This window comes from Pan troglodytes, chromosome 5 (genome assembly GCF_028858775.2).
Source record: "Pan troglodytes isolate AG18354 chromosome 5, NHGRI_mPanTro3-v2.0_pri, whole genome shotgun sequence".
In the NCBI taxonomy this organism is placed as follows: domain Eukaryota; kingdom Metazoa; phylum Chordata; class Mammalia; order Primates; family Hominidae; genus Pan; species Pan troglodytes.
Window position 1 is genome coordinate 83,232,761 of NC_072403.2, and position 27,616 is coordinate 83,260,376.

At 37.2% G+C, this 27,616-nt stretch overlaps 2 protein-coding genes across 8 annotated transcripts in view; one reads left to right on the forward strand and one right to left on the reverse strand.

Annotated features, from left to right (window-relative positions):
• Positions 1-27,616, reverse strand: part of LOC462815 (putative uncharacterized protein encoded by LINC00472) — a 242,395-nt gene that overhangs the window by 104,527 nt on the left and 110,252 nt on the right. The window lies entirely within an intron of this gene.
• OGFRL1 (opioid growth factor receptor like 1) lies at positions 1,169-21,281 on the forward strand. 4 transcript variants are annotated; one of them, XM_009451541.5, is made up of 7 exons: positions 1,169-1,545; positions 5,665-5,751; positions 5,902-5,983; positions 8,669-8,747; positions 8,847-8,913; positions 9,024-9,169; positions 13,723-21,281. In XM_009451541.5, exons 1-7 carry the CDS (start codon positions 1,312-1,314, stop codon positions 14,384-14,386), a joined length of 1,359 nt encoding a protein of 452 aa, XP_009449816.1. In that variant the 5' UTR covers positions 1,169-1,311; the 3' UTR covers positions 14,387-21,281. The 4 variants fall into 4 exon arrangements, with proteins under 4 accessions (XP_009449816.1, XP_527431.2, XP_009449817.1 ...); XM_527431.8 differs by having other exon boundaries at positions 5,905-5,983; XM_009451542.5 differs by lacking the exon at positions 1,169-1,545 and adding an exon at positions 1,582-1,857.

Sequence of the window (27,616 nt, forward strand, 5' to 3'; positions counted from 1 at the left end):
TTACTGAGCACCCACCAAGTTGACAGCACTGTAAATACAGACACACTTTCAGACGGGGGCTGCCTGCAAAGAGGCTTCCCTTCTAGTTAGAAAGCCAGAAGACACATTTTACAACAGTCACTTTTCTCTGAGTCACATATTTGATAATGCTACCTTATCTTTACGTACTTCTATAGGCTTATGCCTGTAATCCCAGCTACTTGGGAGGCTGAGGCAGGAGAATCGCTTGAAACCAGGAGGCAGAGGTTGCAGTGAGCCGAGATCGCGCCTCTGCACTGCAGCCTGGGCAACAGAGGGAGAGTCTGTCTCAAAAAGAAAGAAAAGAAAACAGAACAGAACAGAACAGAACAGAACAGAAAGAACTTCCCTAACACAGTTCTCCCTCCTCCTTTCATTTGCAGAACAGACCACAGGGCCGAGGCTTCTTCCATTAGAAACAGCCCATCTGTTCTACTGATTCTGAGATTTTTGCCTAACCAGAGCACCAATTTGTAGTGGGTGTAAGGTTACCCACAAATCAATGTGATGGTCCAGTTGTTACTGTTCCTTTTGTTTCATGAGCGATTGCTCATTAGATGAGGTGACTGATAGCTCTGACTTTTTCTAGACCACAAGGACTCTAGGTGGCTGCCCTAAGTACAGTTGTGGCAGCTGGGATTTCCTGTTTATATGGTGCCCGGCACCATCAGCTTTTGTCCTCTGCTGCAGCTAAAGTGTCTTCCTCCTGGACCAGGGAGAGGGGGAGGGGGTGTGGACAGGACCCGCCTGCTGACGGTGACACCTCTTCGACACCACGTCCACGCCAGTCCTCAGCTCCCGGAGCTGGGCGGGATCCCTCATCCCGCTCAGCTGGGAGATGCCCCGGGAGGGCGTCCCCCGGCTCCGGGCGGCGACGGTAGTAGCCGACCCCAATCCACTCCGGGGGCCGCCGGGGGCCGCGTGAAGGCCGGTGTTCCGGGGAGAAACGTGGAAGGGAGGCGCGGCCTGGGGCCGGTGGCGCTCGGCTGGGGGCCGCAGTTGGCTCCCCTGGGGGCTCTGGGCGGCGGCAGCTCCCGCCTGTGGGGAGGAGAAGGAGCCGGATGGGCGGGTTCAGGCGCGCGCGGCGGCGGTCCCGGGGCCGCCGGCTCCTCCCCGCGAGGGTGCCTGTCCGCCGCTCGCCGCGCTGAGGCAGTGCGGGGCGGGCGCGCCTAGGCTGCCGCCCAGCGCCCTCGCCGCGGCCATGCCCGGGCCCTAGAGCGCCTGCCGCAGCCTGCGCCCCGCAGCCCCGCAGCCCCGCAGCCCCGCAGCCCCGCGCCCGCCGCCGCCTCTTCAATGGGCAACCTGCTCGGCGGGGTCAGCTTCCGCGAGCCCACCACCGTGGAGGACTGCGACTCCACCTGGCAGACCGACTCGGAGCCCGAGCCCGAAGAACCAGGGCCGGGCGGCGGCAGCGAGGGCCCGGGGCAGGAGCCCGAGCAGCCCGCGCAGCCCCCGGAGCAAGCCGGCGGGCGGCCCCGCGCCAGCCCCGCGCCGGACGAGGACGCCGAGGCGGCGTGCGCCGAGGAGGTACGCGGCCCAGCGGTGGCCTCGGGTCGGGCTGGGGCGCCCCGGCACCCCAGAGGGGCAAGTGCCAAGCCGCCCTCGCGCTCGGAGGCCAGGGGCGCCAGGTGGCTGCTCGCCACTGCGACCCGACCCCTCCGCGCCGCGGCTGACCTGTCTCCCGGTGGAGCCCGGGGGCCTGCAGGAGCCCAGAGCGCCGGACCCTCCCACTGCCGGCCTGGGGCCTGGCCGAGGGCACGGCGGGGAAGTCCCTCAAGGCAGAACCCAACTTGAATGGGTGTTTTCTTTGCCTCTGCAGAGCAGCTGGATTATGCGAAGGTGGGGTGGGAGGAACCTGTCTAAAAATAGAGGATTTTGACAACCCCTCTAGTGTGTGTTATTGGTAAAAAAAAAAAAAAAAAAAAAAAAAATTACTCAGAATAAGGTGGGGCTACAAGTGCAAGCAGCCAGCGCTCTCCCCTACAGTGGGGTCTAAGCCGTCAGAAGTGTAGGCCCCCATCTGAAGTTCATACGTCACTGTTCTGCCCAACTCAGGCCTTTCAACCTAGGATTCAGGGCATTCTTCACGAATCTTATTTCACCAGAAGACTTGTTGATCCAACTGTGTTTGAACTGTTTGACTAATACAGCTTGGAGGAGAGGTTAGTCAAGAGATAAGTAAGCCCCTTAACCTCTGATGGACTGAAAATAATCAGGAACTTTAAAAAGGAGGAAATATGTAACCGACCCCCTGAAGAAGTGTGCATCCTGGAGGTGGTTCAGGTTTGCCGCTCCACATTAGGCCCTTCTCTTTATCAGCTAGGGGCGATGGAGATTGGGAAAATGGAGCCCAAAGTCCAATGTGACCACAGGGTTTTGGGGGAATCATAACCTAAATATTACAGCTAACGCTGCCTCAGCCATCTTGATGACCAATTCTATTTAGGTAAGGAGGAAATCATAAAGTCTTAGTGCAGGCTCTGTGTTAAACGTGTTATTTAAATGAACTACAATTTTGGGGTGGGTGTTTGCTGTGTGGTCTCCATTTTAGAGAAAACCGAGGCTTAGAGAGAAAGGAAAACTTGCCCAAGATCACTGAGGGAGAGGATGATGCAAACCCAAGTCCATCTATCACTGATATCAGCGCCTTGGACCTGTGGAATTCTGAATTTCCATCTGCCCCTGTGTCTGGTTTGCCGCTGTTGTTTTGCATTGCTAATTCAATCTTATTAAATTATTAGATGCTGCATTCTCATGTTTTTCCCTTACGTTTGTCTCCCAATTAAGTAACCTCCTACAGAAATTTGGAATATCAAAAAACACCAGCTAAGATTCAATCCAACTAACCAGGTCCATCTATATAAAACATTTTAATAATGTTCAGTCAGTTAATTGCAACCCCAGTAACTAGTAGACTACACCAGCCCTCCCTATTCCCTTTTAATGATTAATTTTTCTTGTTAGTATCACCATCTGACTTCCCCCAAAAATCTGCTTTTCAATTTTGCCTTTTGACTGCCAACCCTATTTGTTGTCTATTCCTCAGAGTCAATCCACTTGCAGGTAATACTGGAGCTACTTTTAAAGCGTATCCCAGACTGACTTCTTCACACCACTTCCATTGCATCATCCTAGTCCCTCTGAATATTGAACAAATGATGGTGACATTAACCAAGACAGGGAAGTCTAGGGAGAATGCAGCTATGGAGGTTAAATCAACAATTCTCTTGAGTTTGATATCCTATTACACATCCAAGTAGAGTTGTTGGGTAGTTAATCATTTGCTGGGTAGTTACATTACATCTATGAATGGAGACAGTCCAGGACTAGAGTCCTCAGCATCTGAGATCAATGGTATTTAAAGGCATGGGAAGATAAGGGGTTATCAAGGAGTGATGACGACTGAGGACCTTAGGCACCCCTCCATTTAGAGGGTATGAAGAAGAGGAGGAGCCAAAAAAGGAGGCTGACAAGGGGAGCCCAATGAGACAGAAAGTAAACTAAGAAAGTTATAGTATCCTGTAAGCCAAATACTGACAGTGTTTCAGGAAGGAGGGATGCTTTAATTGGCCCAGTTCTGTTGGGAGGTCACCTGAGGTGAACATTAAGAAATGGTTTGGCAAGATGGAGATTTATTGGTGAAGTTCACAAGAACTATTTGTTGGAGTGCTGAGGACAAAAGCCTGACTGAGGTGGGTCAGGGGAAAATGGGGAAAGAAGAGAAGGAGACAAAGTATGGGCAATTCTTTGGTGGTGATTTGCTATAAAAAAGGAGTAGATATATGGATCTGTAATTGATGGTAGGCTTGGGTCAAGGAATGTTTTGTATGTTTATTTTAAGATTAAAGATACTACAGCATGTTTGTTTGAGATCCAGAAGAGAGGGAAATTTTGATGATCCAGGAAAGAGGAACAATATTGAACAACAGAATCCTTGTCTGAGCAGGTGAAAGGGGTCTGGGTAGAGAGTCCAAAGGGAATAGGGGTTGGAAGAGCAGGAGCAGATGCTGGCAGGACACAGACATTCTTATGATAATCCTGAGAAATAGGTAGGGCTTGAGTCATTATCTTTATTTCAGAGATGATAAAACTAAGATTCAGCTAAATGATTTGCTTAAGGCCTCACAAATACAAGTAAGCAGCGTTCAGATTCCTAGTCTTCTGACTCCAAGTCTTGGGCTACTGATACTACACCAAGGTTTCCATATATCCTTCATTTTTTAGTGTGACTGAGATTGATTCAGACCTGGACTTGGGACCCAGAGCCTGGGATTCTTGTTCTTGCACTGTCACTGGACTCTGGGTGGTGTGCAACTTCTCTAAGCCCCTGATATCTTGTTTCTAAGATGGAAACACTAATTAACTGTCAATCAGGTGTGTTTTAAGAATCAAATGAAATAATGCCTTTTGACTGTCAACCCTGTTTGTTGTCTATTCGCTATATATGTAAGTGCTTTGTAAATGGAGAGTGCCTTCTATACAAATGTAGGATGATGATTCATATGGTTGTATCTCAGGCTAAATAGATTCAGAAACTTGCTAGGCAGAGCTATTTTGAAACGTGTGGCAAGGACCAGAATTCAAGCTTTTCCTTGCTTATGTAACATGACAGCGTAACTAATGTTAAGCATCAGAAGATTTGATGTTGAAGTAACTCGGTACTTGTAGTAATAGTGAGAATCACACCACTTCAAAAATGTGTGAAAATTACTTAGAGGATGCCAATCTGTCAACACAGATGGAGGACAGGGGTTGAGGAGAAAAGAATTTGGGGCAAAGCTTTTAATGACTCTTAAAGGTCTAAAGTTTTTCTTTTTCATGATTGTCATCAGCACTTTCTCATACATTATAATAGTACATATAGGGAATGCAAATCGATTATTTTAACCCACATCTTATACTTTAAAAATCAGTTCATGGTGATAGGAATTTTACTTAAGAGTTTGAACAGTATGAGTAAACTACCATGTATAAGTTGTTTCAATTGGACATCATTCCATTTAAGAGCATTTTATTGCTTTGTGTGTACATATTTTAAATGTTTATATCACATTGTATTATCATTCAGTGAACAGATGATTATTCATGCCTTTGTGTACTTGTCATGGTATTATAAAGGATGGAGTTTAGAAAGCTAGTTTGTTTTAAAATCCTTTCTTTTCATAAATATTACTTGACTTCCAAGTACAGCTAAATGTTGCAAATTTAATGACAATTTTCTTTGTAGAATTGATTTAGTATCTTAACACATTCTTAGTATTATGTAAAATATTCTAAAATAAGTTTTATCATAGAATCACTTGCATAATCATCTGGTAAATAAATGTCTTGAATTCCTTTTTGAGTTCCATTTTTGATGGATATTGATCCATAACATTGGCCTCTTAGGTTTTTGGTTAATAATAAAGTGTTTTATTCAGTAATATATCTTAGGACAAATATTATTGGTTCAAATAAGAAAAATAGGATGCTAAGAAATATTGCTAGTAAGCGTTATTAAAGGAATATTTATAATATTTTCATTAATCTGGACAGATTGACAATTTTCAGGCTTTCTTTATGGATCTTCCTTAAGTTTGTTCTGGAAATTTCTTTGTGAAATTATCTTGCGTCAACATGTAAACGGAGTTTCACCTTTTATTTCAGGGTGGTGATTCCAATGAAGCAACTGCCAAACCAAAGAGAAGTTTTTATGCTGCCAGGGATTTGTACAAGTACCGACACCAGTACCCAGTAAGAGTATAGAATGCTATGTTTTAAACTGTAAACTATTTTCCTTCTGTTTTTAAATTTTTATGGCGCCACTGAGAAAACATGCATGAAGGGTTCTTGTACCTTTACTGTATTTCTATGTGCTGGAGATTGATTTATTTTTTCCTTTAGCAGAACTTCAAAGATATCCGATATCAAAATGACTTGAGCAATCTTCGTTTTTATAAGAATAAAATTCCATTCAAGCCAGATGGTGAGTAACGTACTACTTGATAAATTGCACTTTAAATAATCACATACACTTGGTTATTCTTTATTTTGTGGTTTGTTTCATTGATTGGATTTACTTTGCTATGCAGTCTAATGTGTCCCCTTGGTAAATTCTGGAGGAAGAGCTATGGATTAATGGTATCTTCCTTATTTACATTGCTATTATCTGAAAGATAGTAGGGACAATTTTTGTGACAGGAAGAGAGAGGAGATGTATAGAACCATAGAATTTTAGGTTATTAAGGAACAGTAGAGAAGATCAAATTCAGCTTTCTCATCTCAAAGATTAGGTCACTAGGACTTAAAGCTTAGGTCACTCGATTGCAGGTTCTAGAGTCCACTGTTCTTTCCATTGTGCCATAGCTGAAAACTATTTAGCATGTGATTGAAAAGTGCTGTTTGTATTTAGAATTATCTTTCCTGTCAGTTTTCAGATTCAGTATCAGCAATCTACAGCAATCCCTGTTTGGAGTTCCAATATTCTGGGAAGGGAACTGCAGATACAGTAGATCTCCATCCAACTCTGCCAAATACACTTGTCTCCTTCCCAACTCTGCAATTGCCCTCCTAGGATATTTTCCAAACCCATAGTGAGAAGATGCAGCTGCTATGGTAATATGACCACAACATTGCATATTTCACTGAGGCATCATGCTGTGGTTCATGGTGGTCATCCTAATTTTATCCAGGTCACCCTAGGAAAGCTGGCTTCTCTCCCAAGAGCCCTTTTCTGTGTGAGGTGGTCAGACTGCCCTGGCTTCTGCTATTTGCTCGCAGTGGAAACTGAGCCAGTTCCACAGCAGTGTGAGTCACAGAATGAAGGAGATAGACTGCAAGGCTTTCAAGTGGCAGGACCTTGCATTCTTTGGTGAACTAACTCGAGGCAAGAGGTCTAAAGCCTGAATGGAGTTTGGGAGGAGGGAGTCCCAGTACTGTGTACCAACAGACCTACCAGTTGGGAGTTAATATTTGAGAACATCGTTGACATGGCCAGATCTACTTGTCTTTAACTTTCTGGTGTCCTGAAAGTCTGCTGTGATGTGGAGTGAAACCTCTGGATAAAATTGCACAGTTATATTTACTAATGATAGAAATGTGCTGCTTTATTTACTAATGGAAAAATATTGGCCAAATTATTCATTTTGTTAGGACTTGGGGTAGAAAAGTATTTTGAAGAAATGCAATGATAGATTGTTAATTTGAGTCTGATTTGAATTTCATACAATTTTCCTAAAGGAATGCCTTCACATATTAAAAATATTGAACATAAAGCTATGATAGTATTTAACTCTATTTTTTTCTACTAGGGAATTTATTTTGTAAATATTAATTTAAAAAGTAATTTCAAGCAATATATTGAATTTTTGGTAATCTTTATTACAAAGTTTATTTTGAAATCTTATGATTGGTGGGGGTCAGAAGTTTTAGCTAAGGTCAGATAAAATGTTTATCCTAGTTTATTATATAAATTATATCAACTCACTTTCCTCCCTAGTATACACACACACGCACACACACACTACTTGCCAGTAAGCATAATCTTGCAATGGTATTTATTTATCAGGCAGGAGGAGTGGTAGTTGTAAAGGAAAACAAATGGAAAATTACAGAGGTAAATGGTTTCAACATGCCAATAAAGCCAACATTATGATTCAAAACAAATTTTTACCAAACCTTCCGAGAGTGGGCCTCTACTACAAACTGGTGATCTCAGAATGAGATGAGTTATGTTCGGAGAAATATTATATTGCTATTTTTTTTTCTACAAGATTGACTAAATGGCTAGTCAATTATAAGGACCTTGACAGACTTAGGAACAGGAGGATTTTGTTTTTGTAAGTTCTTGTAGAGGAAAAGTGGACGGGGTGAAAAGGGCTTACTTCTTGGAACCAGAAAGACCTATGTTGCACTCAAGATTTACTTTTTTACTAGTGTGTAACTTTGAACAAATCTCCCAGTTTCTTCATTGTTAAAATGAGGATCATAACACTGACAGCATTCTGTGAAGACTAAGCTGGATAATGTGCGCTCTGTGTAATATGGGCACAGCATGTAGTAAGCACTTACAACTTTTTCCTACATTTTTCTTTTCTCCTTTTCCTTCTCCTTTGTTTTCTCCTTCTCATTTCTTTTCTTCTATTTCTACTCCCCTTTCTTTCTTTTTCCCTAGGATGCATTTCATTTTGAGCCAATCTAGCATTTAAAGAACTATATAACTCCTAGGACTGGGATTGGCAAACTTTCTGTACAGGGGCAAATAGTAAATATTTTGGGCTTTGGGGGACAGTGGGTCTGTATTGCAACTACACAGCTCTGCTACTGTAGTACAAAAACTGCCATAGACAATACATAAATGAATGTGCATAGCTATATTCCAATAAAACTTTATTTAAAAAACAGCTGGCAGGCCACAGTTTGCCAAGCTCTGCTTTAGAGTACATTGCCCAACAAAGCCTTGTGCAATTTGAGGTGCTATTAATTTTTTTAATTAGATTTATCACATAACCGAATATATGGGCATAGGGTATTCATCTTTTTAAAAGCATTATTCTTGTGTGCTATTATTAAATTTAAACAAGTTTTCGTATAAAACTCAAGTGATTCAAATCTTAAAATGCCTTCACAATGTTTGAAATGTCTGGTTCATTTTTAAATATTTACTATTTAGGTGTTTACATTGAAGAAGTTCTAAGTAAATGGAAAGGAGATTATGAAAAACTGGAGCACAACCACACTTACATTCAATGGTCAGTTACATATTATCTATCTTGAACCATGTCCTATTTAATCATGTATGTTTTCCAGACAACGTTAATAGAAAAATTTTATTTTTCTTAAATAAATAGGCTTTTCCCCCTGAGAGAACAAGGCTTGAACTTCTATGCTAAAGAACTAACTACATATGAAATTGAGGTAATGCAAGCTCATTTCATTTTATACAGGGTGGCCAAATAATATTGCTATTTCACTGTCCTTGTAGCTACTGAATCATTTCAGCTGACTTTTTTCATTTTTTATATTAGGAATTCAAAAAAACAAAAGAAGCAATTAGAAGATTCCTCCTGGCTTATAAAATGATGCTAGAATTTTTTGGAATAAAACTGACTGATAAAACTGGAAATGTTGCTCGGGCTGTTAACTGGCAGGAAAGATTTCAGCACCTGAATGAGTAAGTAAGGCCCCTGTGATAAATCAGGGGCCAGCACAGTTATTTTCCCTTGGTCAGAGTTCTCTATGAAACGCAGGAACAACTAGCAGATGAGATGGGCCCAGGAATTTGGATTAAAAAGCTAGTCTGAAATGCATTACATTCCTGTACCACATTCTAAAACAAAACAAAACAACAACAAAAAGGAACAAAATTCTAGGTAGAAACACAGCTATTCAGCTTCAGACCTGTTTCTCCCTGAAACCTTCCTATTGCCCACAGCCAAATGTTGCTTCTCTCCCTCCTCCTTATGCCACATTTCTTTGAGTTTATTGTTATTGCGTGTGTACAATTCTGTGTATTCCTTCTTGTAGGCTGTAAGCTTCTTGGGGCACAATCTGTTTCTAAGCATAATGCCTTCTTAAGATTAAATTCATGAATTAAGCCTATGATGTATAAAAATCAGATGGGCCCATACTTTTTACTAAAAGAGAGAGAAAATTACATTTGTCTTCACTATTAAAGTAAAAAACAAAAACTCATTTTTGGGTAATAAGTCCCAAAACTTATGAAGAACATTTTAACATAGTTTATTTGGAATTATTTTGCTGTATTCATTTGGTTGGATGTTTATAACTTTTGTTAATACTCATAACCAAAGTTTATTTTTCTTGATATTTTCTTCATAGTCACTGTCTATTTTCTTTTTAATTATAGTTAAATTTTAACTAATTATAGTTACATTTAAACTAATCATAGTTGAATTATTTATGAATGCTGGCCTATACAGCCACCAGCTTTAAAGTACTTTTAAGCATATTATAATTAGCTAAACTGAGCAAGTACTAAGAGCAAAAAAATTAAAACTAACCTAAGCAATTTTCCTTTGGCCACAGCAATCTACGTTTTGTGCATCAGTTAACTATTTTTTTATGTGTTTTTATAGAACTTTCACCTTGCTTTGGTAAGATGGGTATAAATATATATATTTTTAATTTTATTATTATTATACTTTAAGTTTTAGGGTACATGTGCACAACGTGCAGGTTAGTTACATATGTATACATGTGCCATGTTGGTGTGCTGCACCCATTAACTCGTCATTTAGCATTAGGTATATCTCCTAATGCTATCCCTCCCCACTCCCCCCACCCCACAACAGACCCCGGTGTGTGATGTTTCCCTTCCTGTGTCCATGTGTTCTCATTGTTTAATTCAGATGGGTATAAATATTAATGTTATAAGAAGTAAAAAGCCTTCTTTTTACTTTATTACTTATAATCAATGATATTAAAATGGTAGTTTGTACTAAAATGCTAAAGATATGGGCATAAAGCTTTATATTCCTGACTAGAAGATCCATTAACTCATAACTCAAATTTGACTTATGTAGGGCACTTAAAGCATAAGTATATATACCTCTACCTAAGCAATACAGGTAGCTAGCTCTGGACAGAGTTTCTAAACACTTATATTACACTGTGAAAGAGCTACATGCCAGCAGCCTATTGACATGAAAGACAGCAAAAGTAACAGTAAATCTTTTGAAAGGATTTGATAGTACCTCATCTTTCATGTACTTAACGACTATCATTTTAGATACCTCAAACTTGTTATTTTTGGTTGGAATAGCAATCTTGCTTAGCAAATTTTTATTGAATGAATAAATGATGAACAAAATATGGTCTTCAGCTTAAATCCTCCTTGGAGTTTTGTTATCATATCCTCTGATTTATAGGTGGAAACAGAGTCTCTTTTTAAGGCTTTAATTAAATGATTTCCAGGGTTGAGGCAGGGGAAGGGAGCCTGAACTAAGTCACTTCTCACTCCTCTGCCCCATCCTTTCTTTCTGCCACCTATTGTCAGCATAGAGCTTTTCCAGCTGTGAATTAACTGCCTTAGAATCTGCCAGAAAACACGCTGTTTCTTCTCTAGTTTAGTTGCAAAAAATCTTTACTGACTAGATTTGAACAAATGATAGAGGATTCTATGAAAACGCCTGTTCTATTTTCTTCTTCAATTGGGTCCTTTTCTGACTTATTCTTAATGTCATAACTTATTTGTATTTTAATGTATATGGCATCTTGAGTAGTTTACAGTAGGCAGGGAACTCAATATATTTATAGTAGCTAAGCAGAGGAAAAATATTGAATCAAAGTAAAATAAAATAACATTGAGTGAACAAGTGACCTTGACTAAAAGAGGCAAAATATTTTCAGACATGAGAGTACAAATATATGGACCAACCACTAAGAGGTGTTTTCAATTTTGCTTGTAATCAACTTGGATTACTGAGCCATATTTAGACCCTGGGGTGCCTTTTAACTTTTATTTTTTGTTTCCTGGTTCTCACCTTGTATGTCTTCTCTCTTTACCTACCTAGACTTCTTGCAATTTCAACACTATTTGCTACCCTTAACCTCTGTCTGGAACCTCAGCTTCTTTCTTTTGCCTATGGTGTAACCCTAAGATGGTTTATACACTATAAGGATTTTAGCCACTCTCTTCTATACCATTTAGTCTTTCACTATGACATTTATTACAAATCATACTGAAACACCCAATTGCTTTATTTTGTAGTTTTGTTCTAGGATCCTCATCATCATTTTTTAACCCAAGTCTTTTTCCTTTTATACTGTTGTGTAAATATTTTTAATTGGAGCATATATAGATATAGTAAATGTGTACAGAAATTTTAACTTCAGCATTCATCTAAGATTGGCTATATAAAATTGAGCTGGTTGCAAATATAGTAAATTTTGTTTAGTCATAGAGCTCCTCTTTTTTTAAAAAAGAATTCTTCCACCTTTTTATACATCTTTTTCTCATAGATATATGAGGCAGAATTGCCCAAGGGTTTTGTCACTAAGTATTTAGAGTATGCAAACTCCATAGGAATGTAACAACTAAGTTGCTCCTGCTGTTAGTGACACATTGTCTTAACTGTACCCAAATTTGTATTGTCTCAAGAGTGTTACTTCCTATTCAAAAATACAGATGTATAAAACTGAGACATCTGTGCTGCATTTTACCCTCTGGGCTTCACAATTGAATGTTAAGACAATAATTTTTTAATAAACATCCAGAAAGATGAAGATGATGAACTGTTGGGCTTAGCTTTTCCAGTGTTTGGTTAGTATGAATCATTAAGGTTTTTGTTTTGTCCAAAGAAACTTTCTCATTGAAACATAAGACCATGGAACCATACTCTGCCATCCCTTAATTCATCAACATCTTTCTCCCTGCTTCCCAAGTAATTTGCTAATTATTTCGAAGTAAAATCTTCAAGCATTTTTGGAAGCTAGGACAGGTATATATAATGTTTGCAGAAAGTTCCGTGTCTGAGATATAAAACAGGCTTTAGGAAGTTAGAAATAAGTGATGGTTATGGTTATGTGGCAATATTGGGTAAATAAATACCTGGGCTGTTGACAACACCTATGATTAATACATGTGGCTGATGATTCTTTTGGAATTTGACCAGGCATGTGTAATAAAGCAAAGATTGAGCTGAGTGAGTTTGGGGAGTTACATTATGAATTGTGACAAAATAGATTTGGAAAACATTCATCCAGTAATGGCATTAGTTTTGTGATAGAGAGGAAAGATGTTAGTGTAATCTGGGGGAAAATGTACCCTTGGAATCAAGACCATTAGAAATAAGATTTAAAATTATCAGATAGGGAAAGAGGAGGAAAGAATGACCAGAGATTGAAGAAAATTAGGTTAAGTTGGATAGGTACAAATATGGTGGTCCCTAATCTCGTATCTTTAAATGATAATACTAATAGTTTTAAATAGTATCTAGTACTAATGGAGTTCTATATACCCAGCATGTGTATCATCTCATTTGATTCTTACAACAGTCCTGTAAGTTGTGGACACTTTTCCCCATTTTACAGATGAGGATATTGAGACATAGAGAAACATAGTTTCACTTAGCTGCTAAGTTACAGAGCCAGGGTGTGAACTCAGATCTGACTGCAAAGCCCATGCTCTTAACTGTTAAACTAAGCTCTGCTAAATAAGTCAGTTTTGTGTCCTTTGTCAGAACTGTTTTAGCAAAGTAGAGTAGTTTTTGCCGCCATCCTTATGAGTTGGCTTACGTGGTGGATTTTGCTTATCAGCGGGCACTATAAATTGTACCAGTCAGCTGTTAGCTAATGTGTTTGTGTTTAGCAATGGTTACCTGTGATGAGTACAGTACATTGATGTTGGTGCAAATAAATGCTCTGTTAGATCATTCATCTTCAGTGTATTTTCAGTAATAAGCAACAGTTTGACAGTGGTAATAAATTTAAACCTAAATATTTTTCTCATATGAAGAACTCAACGGACAAGGGAAGTTTATTTTATACATTTGACTTTCACATAGATTGACATTACATTGTGGCCTAAGGATTTAATACCCTCTGGTTTATTCTTACTGGTATCAAATATGGCATTAAAAAGTCATTACACAGCATATTTCCATGGCTTACATTTCCATAAAAAATATTTTCCCAATAGGTTTCATTCTCCTGCCTTCCTACACCTGCTTTCCCCCACTCATTTTATTCAATCCTCTCTTCCAGGTCCCAGCACAACTATTTAAGAATCACTCGTATTCTTAAAAGCCTTGGTGAACTTGGATATGAAAGTTTTAAATCTCCTCTTGTAAAATTTATTCTTCATGAAGCTCTTGTGGAGAATACTATTCCCAATATTAAGCAGAGTGCTCTAGAGTATTTTGTTTATACAATTAGAGACAGAAGAGAAAGGAGAAAGCTCCTGCGGTTCGCCCAGAAACACTACACGCCTTCAGAGAACTTTATCTGGGGACCGCCTCGAAAAGAACAGTCAGAGGGAAGCAAAGCCCAGAAAATGTCTTCCCCTCTCGCCTCCAGTCATAACAGTCAAACGTCTATGCACAAAAAAGCCAAGGACTCCAAAAATTCCTCCTCAGCTGTTCATTTAAATAGCAAAACAGCTGAAGAAAAAAAGGTGGCACCAAAAGAGCCTGTGGAAGAGACAGACAGGCCCAGCCCAGAGCCCAGCAATGAAGCTGCCAAGCCAAGAAATACAGAGAAGGACAGTAATGCTGAGAACATGAATTCTCAACCTGAGAAAACAGTTACTACTCCCTTAGAAAAAAAGGAGAGTGTATCTCCTGAGAATAACGAAGAAGGTGGAAATGATAACCAAGACACTGAAAATCCTGGAAATACAAATTGCCATGATGTTGTACTAGTACAGTGAATTATCAGAAAACCCAGAAGCCAGTTTAGGCTAGAGAGGAAAAAACTATTGTATAATTTATCCTAAAGAACAGAGACGAGGTCAATTTCAAATTTTAGCCATCTGTTTGTGATTTCTGTCATAAGCATTTTGTTGTTTGTTTTTTTATTTTGGATGACAATGAATTGAATATCTAATAAGGAGATTTAAGATAAGACCCAATAAATGAATGTATTCTGTAATGCTTTTAGGATGTGAATTTTCAAATTTTATATATAATAATTACGTTGAGAATATTTTCAGAGTATCTAGAAATTACCATGTAGTATTTGGTATACAAAATACATTCTTTTCAGACATTATAGTCTACATGAAGGAAATCAAGAGGATAATTTCATTGGATTGCTACACTTTTACCTGATTTATGGATTTATTTTACTTTATTATTATTTTTTGAGATGGAGTCTCACTCTGTTGCCCAGACTGGAGTGCAGTGGCATGATCTCGGCTCACTGCAACCTCTGCCTCCTGGGCTCAAACGATTCTCCTGCCTCAGCCTCCTGAGTAGCTGGGATTACAGGCATGTGCCACCACGCCCGGCTAATTTTTGTATTTTTAGTAGAGACGGGGTTTCACCATGTTGGTCAGGCTGGTCTCAAACTCCTGACCTCATGATCCGCCCGCCTCGGCCTCCCAAAGTGCTGGGATTACAGGCATGAGCCACCATGTCTGGCTGATTAATTTTTTTTTTTAACTGTAAGAGTTTGATCTTTTCAAATGTGTTCAGAAACTAATTTGGATTCTTTGATTCTAGTACCTCAACGTGTTTATTTTTAGATTCTGATAAGTGAAATGGATGTCCTTGTGGAGCTCTGGCCTCCCCAGCTTATCTATCAGTCCTGCTGTCCTCACCTCCTTGCCTCTTTCCATGCTTACTTACCCTTAAGCCACCATCTTTCTCAGCTAGTGTGTGTGTTTCTAGTGTAGTTGGCCCTCCATATTCAGGGGTCCAGCATCTGTGGATTCAACCAACCGCAGATTGAAAATATTTGTTGGAAAAAATGGATGGTTACATCTCTACTAAATATGTGCAGTCCTTTTATTTGTCATTATTCCCTAAACAATACAGTATAACAACTATTGACATAGCATTTATATTGTATGTATTAGGTATTGTAAGTAATTTAGAGATGATTTAAAGTATTTTACATAAGGGACTTGAGCATTCCTAGATTTTGGTAACTGCAGAGGGTCCTGGAACCAACCCCCTACAGATATCAAGGGACCACTGTACACATTAGGATGATCTATATTGAAATCTACATGGAACAGAGTGGGACTTCTAATTGTATAACTTCAAGATTTTGCTTTGTTTAAATTAATAACTGTTTTCAGAATTAAGTGCTTAAAAACAAATTTGATTGAAAAGTTCAAGACAAGAATTTTGCTCTCTATGGCTGTTCCATATAAATTTGATGGTTGATTCTGAATGTAAATGACTGAAGAATTAAAAAATAAGAAATTCCTTTTTAAAAGGCATGCCTCTTGCACTGTGAACAAGACAGTAGTCCCTTAAACCATGAATATGTCAGTGTTCTATGGATTACAAAATTAGTAATGTTGCTTAGCCCAAACGTGTTTTTTAAAAAGTATAGTTTTGTGCATCTCTAAGTTATCAAACTTCAAAATTGAGAACAAATTTAAAAGTCCATATATGCAACTCTAGTAAGCACTTAATATGTTACATAGCACTGGTTAAGAACAATTAATTTTGTTTCTATATTATTACTAATTATTATTACAAATCAAAAAACACTGTGATAAGAACTTCAAAGCATATATACAAATATAGTTAAAGCAATGAATAGATGAAACATGTCTACTTTATTTCATTTAGAAAGGAATTAACTTTTTTGTTAGGCTTTTAAGAGAAGTTCTATTCATTTTAATCCCGTAGGGAATTTGTAATATGTCCTACTTCATATCATCTTCTGTTGCCTCTATTGATCCACATTTTCTGCAGTGGATTTCTTGAAAATAATCACACTTACAGTATGCCACTAGAAATATGACTTTACTGCTTTGAAGTTTACATGAAACATGCCAGTTGCTTAACTCTAATTTTTTATATGAATCTCAGTAGCACTTTTGTTATACATTGTGTTCCAATACGTATAGTATGGAACACTTTCTCATTTTTAGTTCCCATCATATGCCAGTTTTTGCTTTCCTAGTGTTCTGTGAGTATTAGGATTTGGCAATCTGCTTTTGCATTTCAATTTCTGTTTTACATGCAAGAAAAACATGGACACTCTTATGTGGTGCTCGTAGCTGTGTCTCCATAGAGCTTAGTAAATAGTTCTACAGGGTTTAGAGGATGAGAAGCGATTGTCAAATTAGGCTGAATTGTAGAACACAAATAATTTAATTCAAAATAACTTACCAATTTTATATACATGATAAAGCATTCAGACAACTTTCTAAATGCATAATAGTAAAAGATTGTGACCAGATATTATGATATTAATAAAGTTACCAGATACTAAAATCAATGAATGTAATTTGAATTACTTAGAAATTGTAGTATATTAGAGCCCTTATGAGTAAAAACATTTCATTTGGCAACTTAACTTTTAGAATATTCTTCCTACTTAGGGATTTTGATTAGATTGTACCATTAAATTCGAGAATATTCAGTCTCAAGAGGAAAACTTCCTGGCATCCATCTTAAATAGTGGCCTTTTCCCACTATGGTGTTTTTAAATGCATATTCACATATAATAGTATGTTTCTTACATTTAATCCCTAAATAACTTAGATAATCATTCAGTGGAGAACAAGTAAAAGGATATCATTCCTTTTGGAGATAAACATTGAGTGTCTAGAAATTTTTTCTATTAATGCTTTGTATATTAGTTTTTTAAATAAGATCTATAGATATGTATTTATGTGTGTCTTATATATGAAACAGTGCTCTGGGTTTGACTCCTATGTTTTGTAATTTTAAAAACTACGATATGCTTGCAGAAATTCATTGAGAAGCTGTTACAAAAAATGCAGTGAAGCATGACCAAATAGCTAAAAATATTACTGAATCTTTACAAATATATAATCTTTATTGTTGTACTGTGGAGTGCAAGGATACTAAATATTGGCTATTGATAAAATACTAACTTGCATTTCATGGCAAATAGATGTTATATCGCTTGATTAGTCTAGAACATTTCTAATATTTTGTGCTTTCATATATCAAAGGAGATTATGTGAAACTATTTTGAAACACTGTAAAGTGACATATAGTTATAAGATATATTTCTGTACAGTAGAGAAAGAGTTTATAACATGAAGAATATTGTACCATTATACATTTTCATTCTTGATCTCATAAGAAATTCAAAAGTATAATGATAGAGGTGAAAATATGTTTACTTTCTCTAAATCAAGCCTAGTTGTCAACTCAAAAATTATGTTGCATAGTTTTATTTTGAATTTAGGTTTTGGGACTACTTTTTTCCAGCTTCAATGAGAAAATAAAATCTACAACTCAGGAGTTACTAGAGAAGTTCTAAGTATTTTTTTGCTAAGTAGTAAAAATATAAACATATGAAAATGCCATAATGCCTGTCATAGTCATTGTTTCATATTTTGTCATATAAAATCACCTACCCTGCTTCTAGTTTTATACTTTAATCTGAGTGAAAGTATGATGTGGTGGAAAGGAAAAACAGTACAGTATTACATATGAGTTAGTCTTTGAAAAATCAGAGTAGTAAATGAACCTCAACACTGAGTGGTCAAAAATTGGGTTAACCAATGGGGGGAGAATATTTGGTTAATTGTTTTAATATTAAATTTTCAAGTTTGTAATAGAGTTATGGTTGAGTAGTCATCCATACTGAGTAATCAAGCATTTTTTAAACTATAATTGAGGCTCTTCTAAAGCTTTGTTTTCTAATCTAAGATACAAAGGATATTCTTGATCTTGCTTGATTGTAACTACATCTACCAGTCTTTAATGTCTGTTTGGGGTGAGTGGCGATCCTCTGTTGTAGGAATGTTTTTGAAGATTTCTATTTTGTTTTCCACTTAGGAAATTCCCCTCTCTCATTTGGGGTATATGCGTTGAGTATAAGGTAGGCTGTATTTAGACACACTAGAATCATTAAATGTAGGTGAAGTTGTAGAGAAAAATGGCCTGGGTCAATGTAGGATCTAGAAAATTAGGAGTGTACATTTGCTGGCTTCTTTTTGAGTTTTGTACTGTTTATTACAGGAACATATTTGTGTGGCTAATCTCTAGGGTGACAGTGAGTACTACCCTGCTCCTTCTGCATTCTAGTTATCCAACACACCCAGCAGATTGTGTTCAGGGACAGAATGTGTTTTTAGAAATCCCTTATTATTGAAATGAATAATAATATAGCTATAAATATGAATGTCTGGAGGTATCCAGATGTGCCTTAACAAATGTAAATGGTTTTCATTCAGAAGTTTACATTTTTATTCCATTATAAAATCTCATCATTGGGAACTTTCTAAACCATGAATATCAGTTCTTTTAATGAAATTTAGTTGGTGCTTTATCATTTTGGAGAAGTTGCCATTTGGGACAATAGCATCAGTTTATCAAGAAGTGTACTCACCATGATATTCAACAATGTATTACATTTGACAAAAAGTGTTTAAGAAAGACTAACTATACTGTCTGTTATATTTATTTATGCTTTTTGTAGTTTAGCTACATACTATAATTTTCATTTTAAACGTTCCTTAGTTACTACAAATAATATTTATGTTTTGCTTCTTCTTAGATGTAGGCAGATGCAGAAATAGAATTATGTTAGAGAAATTATTAAAAGTTTAATTCCAGTAGGCAGTTGGAGAAATCTGAAACTAATTTGAAAAACTTTTATGCTGTAGTCTCATTAGAATCATTTTAAAAGCACCGTTCTTGCATTTTTCCTAGATTACAGAGACTGTTCTTTGTCGTTTTTTTTCTATTCTGTTGTGAAGTTTATTGTTTCAGTTATTTGAGGGAAATAACCTCTTAATATGTTTATTTTCCTGAACTAAAGTTTTCATGTAGAGAATACAATTAAATGTTTTGTGTTATGACCCAAACTGGCTGGAAGTAGAGTTCAGAGAGGGAGAAGGGACAAGAATCAGTGTGGGCGTCTCAGGAAAGTGGCGCCAGTGCTGGGCTCCAGCCTTCTCCACTGGCATGATGGGTCCTCAGATTCTCCTCTGGATAATGAGGGTGTTGGGCACTGTGAGCTCTGACTTCTGGGGAGGATAGGCCATCATGGACTCCATACACAATTTTGATGGGTATCAGTTCTCATAAAATACCTGCTATAATTTATTTATTTTGTAGTTATTTAGAAAACTGTGAGCAGTTGGGCATTAGTAAATTGTAGTTAATATCTTAACGATCTTGGGAATCATTGAAATATGAGTTTTTTTCCCTCACCCCTATTTATTTAATTAAAAAATTAGGGAAGTTGTTCATTCATAGCTGTATATTAATATAAAATCTCTTTATAAAATGATTCAGAGAAAAGGCAGTAATGGTCACTTACTGTGCTAAAATACCTTTTTTTCTAAAAATATTTAAGCTTTAGGGTTTGTCATAGTTTTACTTTTTAAATTATACTTTGTGTAACAATTTACGTTAACTAGAAAAATTAGATATATAATAAGTTTTGGTACTAAGAAACATTTACATTCTACACTCATTAGTCAAATGAACTTTTTTTTCCCAGTGCTAACAGATTTTGTTTCATGTGAAGAAAAATAAAATACAAATGAAATAAAAGTCTAGAAACAGCAACAGGAAACTCACCACAGAAATAAAGACATAACTCTTGATAAGTTTGTGTAAGTGCCAGAATTATTGGAAGCAGGTGACGAATGATTAAGAAAAGCTTTATTGTGGGGACATGCTTTAAGAATCAGCTCTGTATTTGTGCCAAGGAGATCAGGTATTGGTGTGCAAACAGATCCCATGAATACTCTGATTTGAACCATGAATTCCACCTACTCTGCGTTGAAGCCCTCCAGTAGACTGATAGATGTAATCAGATGATCAGCTACCAAGTTTAATTCCTTTGCCTGTGTGTAGCAACAGTTGGTAGTTTTACAAGTTAAATTGATGGTCTGGCTGCAGATAAGAGAAAGACTCAGTGATAGGTGGTTTGTGAGTGAAGTAACTTCCACACTGTCAAGAGTTGACAGCGTATTAATTGTGTGGCATTATAATTGTGAGAAACAAACGAGAGCAAAATCTTAGGTCCTTTGACAAGCATTTTCCTCCTGTTTTTAAAAAGGGCTTTAAGTTGTTTCCTATGTAAGGTAATCTTTCTTTTTTAGTATTATCTAAGAAGAAGGAGGGCAGATTATGTCATTTTGGAAACTATTGTGTCCCTTGTATTTTAAATATTTCAGGAAAATGCCTATGATTGTTACAAAGATGTGTGTTTTACTTATAACATAAGCTCTGATTCTACAGTGGCCACTGGGCCTTCTCTGTGCTCTGTATTCAACTGCAGTATGAATTACAGAATGCTGTGCATGTTCGTTAGTACCAATACCATGTGTATGTGGTAGAAGTTGTAACCAGTTTCTGGATCTGTATGGTACTATAAAATACTTATTTTATAATTCTGTAACCGTATGGCAGTGTTATGCCAAAAATGTATAAAGAGCAATAGTTTCTGTTGCTTACTGCTGTATTTTAAAATATTGTTTCTAAAATAATAGAGTTCCTTTTGAGTAATTATTTTTAATAACTATTGCCAAATACACATCCTGTAAAACTAATAAAAGCCACTCCATCTTAGGTAACATTTTAGCATTGTGCTAGAGTACATTATGGTGATTTTGCACGATTAAAATATTTTTAAAGAACTAGAAAAAATGACTTGCTGTTTTCCTGTCATTAAACATATATTTTTTATGATTAACATATAAGACTAACATTATTTTCTTTTATCCTCAAACATAAATATTGTGAAGGGTGAATCATATATACGAAGTTATTTTTATTGTGAGATTCTACAGAACAGATCACATATGTAAATATTTGGATGTTTATTGTTATCTCTGTGTAATGCAGAGTTTTAAAAGTATTTTTCTTACAGATGAATGAATATGAATAGCTAATGAAGGTGAAAGATGTTTTTCACTTAGGCGGGCTAATATTTAAGTAGTCAAGTTTTTGATTAAGAAAAATTGAAATTACAAGATGAAAGTGAGGAGGTTGCTCTAAGAATCACAGGACAATGTAGACAAAAATGAGGAAAAGCATAACATTTGAGCTTGGCTGCATTCTATATAAGCAGGGAAAGAGAGGATGAAAGAACTAAGAATAAGTTGTAGTAAGAGAGTGAAGTTAGATTGTGCATAACTGAGAAAATGATAGCAAATAACAGCCTCAGTGGTGAATGAGCATGATTTTAACTTCAGCCTTTTGTATGAATGGTTTAGTAGAGAGAGAAGTGCACACATGCAGTCATTTTCATAAGGGAAGAATGAATACATTCTGGTAACAGAAAATACGATTTTCTTTTCCCCACAGATTGAATGTGTGAAGGTATTGTAAAATCTGAAGAAAACAAAGATTCTTAGGATAGTAATAAATGCAGGACTGAGTCTGCACTTCTGCAAGAATGTAAATTTTAATATGGGAGAGATTTTGGGAAAAGATTCATAACATTTTCCTTATTTTAATTCTAAAGTGGATGCAAAACAGACAAGCTGGTATTTCAAGCATGGAGGGAAATCCCAGCCTGGATAAAAATGATGACAGGCAGTTTGGCTTCGTGTGGGCGATTTTAGGCTTTGGCAACGGTGACTGAATGAGTTGTCAGACTAATATGGGGAACAAGTGAAGATTACCCTGCTCTTAGGATTATCCCCATGAATATGTAGGATTAATTGGAAGAGCATTTTAAAATAGGATACTAAAGAGACAGATTTGAGAGTCAGCATGGATTCAACTTAACTATTCAGGAAAACTGGGTTTATTAATTTTGCTACAGTAGTTAACATTCTTCTATTTTTTGCAACTTTATTGCATATTCAACACTACCAAATATACAAATATTTTCTCCTCAAATGGTATTATTGAAATAATAACTAGTTATTATTAAAATAGCTAGTTTTATCTACTCTCAGCTTTGGAAAAGAAAGAGGTTACAAGAAGAATGAATAAACAAAGGATAAGTGGTAGACAAGGTGAACCAAATGAGATCTGACAACTCACCTTAGAACACGGAGGTTGTCTGACATCTTTAAATGGATGATTTAACTGTTGTGAGGAAGAGAAGTTCAAGAAAAAGCCCTGAAGGGAAAAAAAAGTAAGGGCAGAGAGACATTTTGTTGAATGGGGAGAGAGCAGGCTTTGAAGCCAGATGGACTTTGGTACAAGTGGCAACATCATCAATTATAATTGACTGTGTGGTCTTGGGGAAGGAGTGTAAATTCTCAGGGTGTCTGGTCTCCTGTTGGTAATAATACCTGCTTTGTGAGTTTCTTGGAAGGATTGGAGAGAGGGTAGGTGAAATGCCAGGAACATATTCCAGACACTTATTAATAGTAGCTGCTGGGGCTCTAGAAAAAACAAAACAAAACAAAAAACAAGAAGATGCTTAGTTATGACAGGTCTTGTGTAGCACTTATTTTAATGAAAATCAATCTAATCTAATGGATGTTAACCAGGTTTATAGGTCGAAACAAATACTGTAAGTTTTACTTTTAATTTTAATATAGTTTTACTAAAAAAGCTAGCAGGTATGGAATTAATGATTTTACATTAGATACACTGATATTGACAGGACAGAACATTTCCCTCACTGTGAATGTAATGAATGTACAAAACAGCCCTTTGTTGCTCCCTTAATAATTTTTTGAAATGGTTTCTTCTCTTCCAAGAAAAGAGCTGGAGTGTGAGACAGAGGTGAAGGCTTTCAATCAGATGACCTTAGTTTATTTTTAGTACACTATCAGTTTCATTCTTATTGAAAGCTGGAAATTTTACTTTCTAATCCTCCAAATAGATATGTACTTCATATCTTAGTGGTAGGCCACTTAATGTTAACACTATTTAAAAATGTGTATGTAATTAATTCTATGAACATGGTGGCCTAATTGCCATTATTTTCTTACAACTGGAGTTAGAAGAATGAAGAATTTTGTGCTAAAGAAACATTCACCTTTCAAAATTCAAAATTATAGATATTATAATACTGTGACATTAAAACGGGGCCTACTGGAAGTCCTGGGTCATTGTCTTGTTCAGCTGTTTATCCCCTCAAAGCACCACCCCTGTACTATACAGAAGAAATGAAATAAATTCTCATTGTTTTCAATAGAAATTGAACATTTTTATCTTCTTTGAAAAACAAAAATTTAGCCCAGGCGCGATGGCTCACACCTGTAATCCCAGCACTTTGGTAGGCTGAGGCAGGTGGATCACCTGAGATCAGGAGTTCGAGACCAGCCTGGTCAACATGGGGAAACCCCGTCTCTACTAAAAATACAAAAGTTAGCTGGGCATGGTGGTGTGAGCCTGTAATCGCAGCCACTCGGGAGGCTGAGGCAGGAAAATCGCTTGAGCCTGGGAGGCAGAGGTTGCAGTGAGCCGAGATCGTGCCACTGTACTCCAGCCTGGGTGACAAGAGCAAGACTCCGTCTACAAAAAAAAAAAAAAAAAAAAAAAAAAAATCTAGCATTCAACTAATTTCTCTTTTTATCTGTTTCAATGTCCAGAAATGAGAAGGGAAATTATAGACTTGTATAATTGGCAGGGAGTGTGGATCCTAACTTTGCAGATAATGAAGGTGAAGGATGGATAGGTGTCATAATTCTGCTCCTCTAAAAGCTGCAGATGGAAGAGTTTGAGGAACCCAAGCTATGTGGGTCTTTACAGTGCGTTTGCTATGTGTGGTTCTTTTTAACTCAGTGAACACCTCTTAATAGAATGCATTCAAGAGCATCAGCCCAGACAGTGGGATGACCCATGCTGCGGTACTAACTTAAGACCAGAGTCCTCTTCCTGAAAGAGGCTTTCTCACCACTTAATGTGTTTGCTACCTGGCCAGTGCTTATGTTTGGTAAGTTCTGAAGTAGGTCCAAATACTTCCACTTAGGAAACAAACCACTGGGTCTCTGAAAAATGGTCTTTGGATATAATCATCTCTGACAGCATGCCTTACTGTACATAGTAGCTCTTCCAGATCTCATCTCTGGGACAATGTGGAGCCTGCTGTACTGCTGTAACCCTGACATTTCTAATCTCATTGAATGACACAGCCTGATCCCCAAACTGGAAACCAGGGAGCTATTCCTGGCTTTTCATTCATCAACATATGTAATTTGATAACAAATTCTGTCGATGCTATTCCTTGAATTTGTCTCCAATCCTCACTTCATCATCACCTCCAGTGCCTTCACAGATCTTTACCTATTGCAAGAAACTCCTAATTCTTCCCTCTGCCACCAGAAAGCATGCAGCCTTCACAAAATGCCATGGTGTTTCTTTGTATCTTAGGTGCCTAACAGGGTCCATAGTAAACACTCAATAAACAGTCATTGAATTAAAAAAAAAATGTTCAGCAGTAATATCTTAAAACAAGTAATGTCTTGAAACAAATATACAGCTGCTTTTAAATATACAAGCAGATGTATAAGTCTACAGGCAGCTACTTATTATGACCCCTTTTTGAGATAAGATTTCTTCAAGACAAATAGCCTCCAAAGTGAAATATTTGTATGATAGTACAAAGATTTATATGGAAAGGTTTCATAAGTATTTAATGTTTTGTTTTACAAAGCAGATCATAGTTCCTTCCTGGTTTCTCGAGTCACTTAGCAACAAGGGTCATTAATTAGTTTTAAACTGATTTAAAAGCAGGTTCAAATTTGAGGTTAAAAGAAAGGAAGGGAAGTACATGGTCTCACTTTTCCTGCTTGGCTTGCAATTTTAAATAAGATGAAGTAATTTTACAATCATATTTAGTAGATCAATGAAGTACCTGTTTCAGTGCCTGGCTGAGAGTTAGATGCATGGAAATAAACAACTGCAAGCATGAAATGAAGTTTCTCTGTAAGAAAACCATCTGGAGCATCTGGCAGAATAAAGACAATTCCCTTGGCAGTTCACAGCAAAGCTGATTTCCCCTCCTCTGTTTTTACAGTTTAGACAGAAATACTGATTGACAGCAAAGGCTACTCTTCAAGGTATGGCTTTTCCCCTTAATGTTTAATTTTCAGATTGTATTATAACTTTGATTTCAGCTTTCCTTTTTTCTGCATGTTGACAACCAAATTGAAACTAAAAGCTCCCTTATTTTAAGGTTTTCTTAAACAGAAACCCTAAGGATGTTCTAGTTGATGGAAGTAAATGATCACTCAAATTCCTTTAACCTTCCTGAGCTTGAGTGTTTTGTAGGCTGGAAAACACTTGCACCTAAAAGACTTTGTGAAACGGTTGGTTCCTCATTTTGTTTATCCTCTTTTAGCTTATGGTGATGAATTCAAATTATAAAAACTGTAATGAGGTCACAAGATCATTCACACCAAACTCAGGTCAAGAAATGTAGCACCTGTTCTTAATAGCTTATCTGATCTTCATGAGCCCCGTCCTGCTGATGGTTAGGGACATCTTCCATTTGCCAGTGGGAACTACTATCACTTCATGTTTCTATTTCTCCTTTTAGTTTAAACATTCAGAGTATTCAAAATTTAAATCAGGGCCAGTATAACAGCCTCTTTGGAATGACTATTTCTTTTGGTAAATTACTAGTCATCCAAATTTTACACCCACCTCTTTTTCCTGCCCAAGATGGCTTCTTGGGAGCATTGAGGAGGTTTCATCTGTGGTAGCAGAGACCAGGTGAAAAGATTTATGTAGTGTCCTCTAGATGCTCTCAAATTGCAACTGTGGAGAGGCTGGGTTAGGCTGCTTCTCTGAACTGGTAACTGCCAAGGTTCAAGTGGTCTCATCTGTCTGTTTGAGTTTAAACCTAGTGGTGCCCATGGTGGAGCCAATAGCCCAATAGCCTTCGGTCTCGAAGTTGTTACTAATAGCAGCCACATAATTTAGACTCCAAGCTTCTGTAAAGTCACAGGCAATGTGGGAGGCATCTGTATGATGGAGAGAGATTTGGCCCTGTAATTTGAATTTTATCTTTGAGATTTGGCCATGTGACTTTGGGAAAGGTAAGTGACACTCTATGAACTTCGGTTTCTTTGTAAAGTGGAAGTAATAATACCTGGCAGAGGCCTGAAGGTTATAAAATCGGAATGTTTATTCCTGACACAGACTGGATAATACATGACTATTATTGTTGTTAATATTTCTTGAATATTTGTGGTTTCCGAGTGTTCTTTTAAAGCCCAAAATCAAAAAGAGTAGAGTAAGGAGGGAAAAAAGAAAGGAAAGAAAGAAAAGACACAGAGCCAGATCTCTATTTAATAGTTTAGATTGCTCTTTGACTTTTGTTTAGAGATTTTTCCTGATTAAATAACACTGAATCCTTCTTTATCTAATTTGATTCATACGAGAAAAGACTGAGACCACAAATATAGAAGAAACATTATATAAGTAATGTTATTATTATATTTATAATATAATTATTCTAGGAATCTTGGGTAATCTACTTTTAAAATGAAGAACAATCTATAAAATACCTATCTTGGGATTTGGTGAGATAAATGATATTACATTTAATGGTTCAGAAAGTTAGTTTCCTCTTTATCATCAATATTTCTGTGTGGAAAGAAAAACATCAGTTAAGTAGTTAGATTTCCCAAAAGTGTTTTCAAGAGAATTTTGTACATCTAGGAAAAACTTTGCTGATAAAACATTTTTCTCTACTCTTAGTTTTTAGGCCTCCTACAAGCACTCTGTAACTGCACAAATGCAATTGCTGATTCAAACTAAAGCATGAGAATTATGCTAAAAAAAATCCAGCCCTAGAAAAACATTTTTATAGTGCCCATTAATGTGATAAATCTGATAATTTTAAAATGGTAACCATATGTAGACTTGTAGACTGGGTAATCCATAAAAGAGCTGCTTTCAACTTTAAAGACCTAATTATCTTGGTAAGTAGCTTCATAGTTGACACGAGGGAGACTTGTTCATTTATAGTCTTCTTTGTATGTGTATGTATTGACATGCTTGCAAGCTGGGGTTCAGTGAGGCTTCATCTAGACAGACTTTTTTCTAGTATGTCAGGAAATTATCTT